This window comes from Amaranthus tricolor, chromosome 8 (genome assembly GCF_026212465.1).
Source record: "Amaranthus tricolor cultivar Red isolate AtriRed21 chromosome 8, ASM2621246v1, whole genome shotgun sequence".
Classification (NCBI taxonomy): Eukaryota; Viridiplantae; Streptophyta; class Magnoliopsida; order Caryophyllales; family Amaranthaceae; genus Amaranthus; species Amaranthus tricolor.
The window spans coordinates 23,670,746-23,678,007 of NC_080054.1; the positions used below are offsets into that span (position 1 = coordinate 23,670,746).

A 7,262-nucleotide genomic window follows, 5' to 3' on the forward strand; every position below is an offset into this window, starting at 1 on the left:
TGTATACTTGCGTTTGCCTTGATGAGTTATGATGAGTTAGAAACATTCATATAGTATCTTCGGATATCTGCCTTTTTCTATAGCATAGATATTGTTACCAATGTAATTTTAGTGTGCCGTTTCTTGATACATACGGATATCAGCTATCATCAGATTTGACGCAAAAAATGGTATTTGACGCAAAAAAAATAAAATTAATGGTATATGGTGAATTAATAATTTACCACAAACGACACACTAACGGCAGTTGCCATTAATGGTATTCTGTGCTAACGGACAAAAACTCAATGGTATATGGTGAATTAAAACATTTTGTGTGATATATGGTGAATTTCGTAGAAACTCAGTGGTATATCATGAAATATCCGTAATTAATATTATTTGTAAATTTTTCTTGGGATCCGTACCCTGCTACAGCATACGCAGCATTACCTGAGCATTCAGGTATGTTGACGGGCACTTGAAGGAGCGTTGCACCACTAATATGCTTCGACATTGTCGAGCTACACCTACCTAAGCGCGTATTGCACCAGTATTAAATGGTACAGGGCATTCCTCCAGAGTGCAACACGGATGCTCATCTTCATCGATCTAACAAAATGGGTCCAATGCTGAAGAATTGGAGCGACATCAATGCGCGCCACATCACGCTATGGGACCATAGACAGGAGTACTTACGACAGAGTATTTCGATCGACCAGGCAAATGGTGTCCCTACGACGCCTGTGTAACACCCCTAGATTTTAATGACGTAATTATTTAATATTTTAATAGTTTATAAAGATTTTACTTATTTAATAGTTTTTAAAGATTTTACAATTTTATTTAATTATTTCTGAATTAGTTTAATAAATTTCTTGCATACATGAATTTAAATGTTAACTTTTATATATAATATATATATATATATATATATATATATATATATATATATATATATATATATATATATATATATATATATATATATATATATATATATATATATATATATATATATATATATATATATATATATATAAACAATGGAGGATATGTTCAAAAATAAAGTGGAAGTCATGCAACTAATGAGCCGTTGTTATTAACAGCGGGCGAATGCTGACTAGTGAAAAATCGGTGTAACTAATCTCCCGCTGTTAATAACAGCGGTCCATTAATTTCCTGACTTATTTGCCCGCTCTTATTAACAACGAACTTATCCTGACCACAATTTCGTGTAAAAACTGCTTACTTTGGGAAATACTTTCAAAAGTTGATTGTTATTGGATTTTTTTTTTTTTTGCTTATAAGTTTCACATTTTCGAAAATTGATGTGTCGGACTACTAAGAGCGCATGGCTCGACCCATTTCAAAGGGTCAAGTTGCACAAAATGTGTGACTTGGCCAAATTTTTTATTTTCTTTTTTTAAATAAGAAATGGAGAAGTCGCGCATTTTTAGATTTATGCCTATGTTGTGCTTGCATTAATTAAAACATTTTCTTAGAATAAATCAAAATTAATCGATCAATTTTTAATTTGTCAGCAATACGCTTACGATCACTTAAGCAATATTATAATTGAGTCAAAATAAATCAATCTATTTGTCTACGTTGCACTCAAGTTAATTAAAATGGAATTAATATATTTTTATTCATATAAGTAATTTAAAATAAAAATATCAATCTACATTTTAAAATCATGCCCTATGCATTTTCCCTAATCAAAACTAATCAAAACGAAAACCATAGGTTACGTTAAATAATTGAGTTTGTGAGATTAAAAAGAAAAGTAAGTTCATAGAGTTTTTGAAGATAAAAGGGATAAAAGTGAAAGTTTACGAAAAAAACAGGGCAATACAATTAAAAAGATGGAGACATATAATAATGCCATTATTTTATTTTCTGCATTATTGGGTTTATCCTGTTCCTGCATATAATTAATATAATAATCATAATATATATATATATATATATATATATATATATATATATATATATATATATATATATATATATATATATATATATATATATATATATACTAATAATAAGAGTAGTACTACTCTATATTATTAAAATTATTATTATTATTATTATTATTATTATTATTATTATTATTATTATTATTTTTACAGCAGATAGTGACTCCAATTACTGCCTAATCATTCATTGCCGCACGGTGTACATTACTCTTACTCGACACCAGAGTAAGTCTACACAAACCTCCAAAACGTCACCGTCTTACTTTCCTGCTTTCTTTCTCCACCCATCTCCATGTCCCCCCACATGCCCTCCTTCCATTTTTTCCCATTTTCAGTCTTTCTTGGGAATTTCACTTTTCTCTACCATTAATGGAGGATCAAGATTCAGGATGTTTTTTATATATAAATTTCATCAATTTTACCCATTTTTTTTCCCATTACAAGTACTTTATTTGGGTTTTTTTGGGTTTAAGTCCACGGATCTGGGCAATACCAATGCAGAGAAGGAGCTTGTTCTTCTGAGAAGAAATTACAAGCTTCTTCTCCACTAAAGAAGTTATGTTCCTCGATTTTTACTAAATGAGGATGATACACATTGTTGTTATCATTATTATTATTGGGGACAGATCCTAAACCGTCTGATCTTGATTCTGAGAAATTGAAACCGTTGATTGATGGTGGAGATGATGAGATTGGAGACATTAGTAGTTGTTGTTGAGTCTGGAAAATTGATGAATTTGAAGCATTTGGACTGTTATCATCGTTTAAAATTGCGCTTGAATCGCTATCTGAACCATCTTTGGACTCTGCAAACACATGTTTTTTTACCTTTAACAACTTCGCTTCTTCTTCTGATCCACTGCTTAGTGATTCAATAGCTTTTGTATTGATATGATCATCAGATTCAAACACCAAAACTTCTTGTTTGATGCTTACATCATTATCACTCTCTGAGTTTATCTCTTCATTTAGCTTTGATTTTAGCTCTTTTATCTGCCAAATTTCAAATTTCACCAAAATTGTAAGACATATTAGAAACATCATCATAGTGTGTAAAAAAACGGTAAGGATCGCAAATGGATATCACAAGGATGATTTTGCTGTCATCAGAGTCTATATTTCGGTCACAGTAAACTAAAAATCTTTATAATATGATCACAATACAAAAATGGGTCTTGTTTTTCACTATGATTGGGGTATTTAGGCTGTGATAATTCGTCACGTAATCTCACTGTTGCTTACTCGTGTGGACACGAGACACCCGTGGCTCGGGCGTACGGGTCAAGATAGTTGTCTTGACCATACACTTGGTGAGGTTATTTTCCCAAAACTATATAATAGTAAGAAGATTAGCTCATCTAATATATATAAGTTTACAACTCACTATTTTATCGATACTAGCATCGATATGAGTCTGACATGTAAAGTATTACCAACATGGGTAAATTATACCCTTATCAAACGAGGTTCCGACAAGTATATTGCAAACAAAAAACAAAATAATAAAGGTAATTAACATGAAATAATCACCATATAGAGATGAATATACCTGTTTAAGAAGGTCATCTTTATCATGTTGAAGAGACTCATAATTATGCTTAAGAGTATCAAAATTAGCCTTAAGAACACCATAATCTCTTTCCAACTGTTTGGTTTTCCATCTAGCTCTTCTATTTTGGAACCAAACAGCAACTTGTCTAGGCTGCAACCCAAGTTCTTGAGCAAGTTTAACTTTTCTTTCAGGCTCTAACTTATTTTCAACCTCAAAGTTTCTTTCCAAAGCCTTAACTTGATCCACACTGAGTCTCCTCTTCTTCTCAGGTACATGACCAGTTTCTTCTAAGCACCCATCTTCATCTAGCCCATCTAACATTGACTGGTAATCCCTGCTATACATATTGTTTCTAGGGCTTTGATCATCTGCACCAATCATTTCATCATAATTATGTATTATGTACTACTAATTACTAAAATTTATTAAAACCCAGAAATATTTAAATAAATGAACAGGTTGACAATACTAGACTTAGCTAGCTAGCTGTAAACCTGAAGGAGGGCACATGGAAACCAGAGCACCAAGAGAATCTGAGCTGCCAATTCTTTTCATGATTCCACACTTGTTTGGACTTTGGAGAGTATTGAACCAGATTCTTGTCAAAAATTTAGCCTTTTTTTTGTTATTTTTCTGAATTAAAATGTAGTTTGTTTTTTGATTTGTCTTTTATTTTCTTGTTTAGTCAAAATGTTTTACTTGGAAGAGATAGTAAGTAGTGTACTAAAGAAGATTTAGATGATTCAATACATATAAACAACCATTTATCATTTCTCCACCCATCAACATCAATGTTTTCTTCCACAACTATATTATGTAACCCCATGCACAAGAAAAACAATAAAACACTACTAATTTTGCTTTGCCAAAAAGATATTTACCCAATTAATTACTCTATTTTTCCAACACAAAACATTACATGATCCTAGGGAGGGAATGAAAGGGAGTTTTTTTTGGGAGTGTGAATGGAAGAAATTTGGAAAGGAAAGGATGAGAGAGATAAGAGAAAGTTGTGCTAAAACCCAAGATCATAACCGAGAGCCTGAAGGCTCTCAGATTTCAGTGTCCTTAAATAAACAAACTGGGGTTAGTGATATAGGTTAAATTTCAACTTGGGTTAGGTTCTAAGAGGTTGGAAAATGAAATGAGCTCCAAATTAGAACTAAATGCAATTTCCTGTGACCGGTTTAGCCGGTGCCACTGTATTCTTCTATTAGGGAGTAGGGACCCATTTTGGTTGATAGAAACTGGAAGATATTTTTCAAGAAATTCAGCAAATTCTTTTATATATATACTTTTTATTATTCGATTTTTAATTTGTGCGTCAATATGATCAAATAAGATATCACTAGATTATACTCCCTCCTATTCTTCTTATATGTGCCATTTTTTTGGGTTAAGTCACACTAATTGTTCCATTTCCATTTGAAGTATGGTTTTTTGACTTTTATGTCCTTAGTGGATTTATGTTATTTTCAATTATACCCTCACTTATCCATATTAATTGACCCCTCTTTTCACTAATCAAAATAACTTAAACCTAATTAATCTACCCACCCATTAACCATTCCCTCCCTTTTCGACCCTAAACTCTACCCATCCCCATTTGTGCTTTCATGTTATTTCTTTAAGAACCTTAGATCTGGGTTGTTTCTTCTTCATTTCTCTATTCCTCCCTCTTTATATTCCTCTAAGAACCCTAGATCTAGGTTGTGTCTTCTCATCTCACTTGCCTTCTCATTCTAGTTTCGTGTCCTTCTCCCTTTTCTTTTGTGCTTTTGTGTTCTTCTCCCTCTTCTCATGGAAAATCCTAAGTCGCCTTTGAACTCACCCCTGAAGAATCCTAACTCGCCGTTGAACTCACCTGTGAAAAACCCTACTTCTTTACCTCTGAGAATCCCTAAATCCCCTTTGAAATCGCCTGCGAAGATTGAGTTGAAGGGGCTCGATGATTAAAACCCTAGCTCTTATATGAAGCCGTTTGAGGAAGAATATTTTGATTACTATACTGATGACTCAACTTCTGTTGAGACGGACGTAAAGTGAGGAAAAGAACTTGACCCTGAGGGTGAACCCATTTACACACCTGAGGTGGATTTGTGGTTGATGGTGAATATTTTTTCATTGATGCTGTTTTTTCAAATACTAATTGTGAAGATGAGGATTGACTTGATAAGCTTGGTCCTTTTTGAGTTTCTGTTCTTGTGGTTGCATTTTGGTATTTATTGGTGATGATGTTTTAGTTAAATGCTTTTTTGATGCATTTTTTTTATTGCTCTGTGATCTGTAAGTGAGAGCAGTTATTAGCCACCATAAATCGAAAAAACGGAGTTTGGATTATTTTCCAACATTTAAAGCGCATAGATGTTCAATTTTTTACTCAATGATTTGAAAAAAAAAACAACAACTCTACCTACTGAAAACAACCAATTTTTTCAACTATGTAAATATGAGTACAAATGTTTCATTTTAGACAACATAAAATTTTTAATGTGTTGTTTAGATCTGAAACATCTCATGTTCAAGATCCCAAAATATGTCCAAAATCAAAAGGATTTAAACTTGAAACTTGTTGTTGTGTTGATTACTATTGTGTTGTTAGTGCTGTGTTGCTGAGATGCTTTACTTGTTCCCCAAAAAAAATGTTTCTATGTTGTTAATGTGCTGGTTTTTGTGCTATTGTTGCTTTTTGCTTTGATCCTCCTAAAAAAACATTACTCGTTGCTGTGTTGGTTACCTGAGAGTGTTGTTGTTGAAATTCGTTGTTGTTGTGTTGATTACTTGTACCTACCCAAAAAAACCTAATATTCTTTCATATGGCCCAAAATAAGTTGCCTTCTTCCATCAGTGTTGCTGTTGGCCTTGTTGATCAGGCACTTCGCTTGTTGTACTGATGTCAACAATGCCATTCACTTTCACAGTCCCTTGTTCAATACCCCCTGCATACCCATTCAGTTCCACCAATTGATTCATTGTTTCTAAACTTAAATTTGTGAATAAATGTTGAAAGTGATTCAACAACCAACTGTTTATCCACACTTAGATAGTTTGGTAAAGTGCCTTCCCTTGTTGCCTTAGTTTTGTTCATGTGAGGAATGTGATAATCAAATCCCCCTTGTCTTTTCATAACCTCTATCATGCATGCTTGTAAAGTGATGAACACAAACCTTAAACATTGTGGACTTAGATTGTCAAATGCATTATTCACAGCCCTAAGTAACTATGTTACATTGTATGTAGCTTTTTGATTTTGCAAAGCCTGAATTGATCTAAAAAAAACCTAGATCTAGTGCATTCATATCAGGGGAATTTGGTGGTTGTTGTACTGGTTGTATATAAAACCCATCTTTTATTGCCTCCTCCAAAAACTCTATGTTATTATGTGCTATGTGTGGCTTGGCATTATCTTGTTGAATGTAAATGTGCTTTGACAATCCTTGTGGCCATTTTGCTCTTATGATTGGTAGCACATTAGTTATAAGCATTGCTCTAATGTGCTCTTTCGTTATTGATTGTAATGGCTTTGTTTCCAACTCCCCCTCTTCCTATTCTTGGAGCTTCTTTTTGCAGGCTCTTGTGTAATAACAAATCATATTCCTATCTTACCATCAAAAAATACATCACCATTAGTTGTAAATATTGGCTTTGCAACAACACACATGAACATGATTTTGGGAATAAACCTTTTAGATTGACACTCTCTATGTGAATCTACTTCACCCGGAGCTAGATAATAAGTTTGTGTCTCC

At 33.1% G+C, this 7,262-nt stretch overlaps 1 protein-coding gene across 1 annotated transcript; it reads right to left on the bottom strand.

The window, feature by feature from the left end:
* Positions 1-2,048: 2,048 nt before the first annotated feature.
* On the bottom strand, positions 2,049-4,618 carry LOC130820474 (homeobox-leucine zipper protein ATHB-6-like). The gene is made up of 3 exons (XM_057685863.1): positions 4,008-4,618; positions 3,511-3,881; positions 2,049-2,954 (listed from the first exon to the last, which is right to left on the bottom strand). Exons 1-3 carry the CDS (start codon positions 4,066-4,068, stop codon positions 2,430-2,432), a joined length of 957 nt encoding a protein of 318 aa, XP_057541846.1. The 5' UTR covers positions 4,069-4,618; the 3' UTR covers positions 2,049-2,429.
* Between the last annotated feature and the right edge of the window lie 2,644 nt (positions 4,619-7,262).

Coding starts and splice junctions, on each gene's coding strand:
- LOC130820474 (XM_057685863.1), bottom strand. CDS start 4,068: ATGAAAAGAATTGGCAGCTCAGATTCTCTTGGTGCTCTGGTTTCCATG. Junction 3,882..4,007: donor TTCCATGTGCCCTCCTTCAG/GTTTACAGCTAG, acceptor TGATTGGTGCAG/ATGATCAAAGCCCTAGAAAC. Junction 2,955..3,510: donor AAGATGACCTTCTTAAACAG/GTATATTCATCT, acceptor GAAATTTGGCAG/ATAAAAGAGCTAAAATCAAA.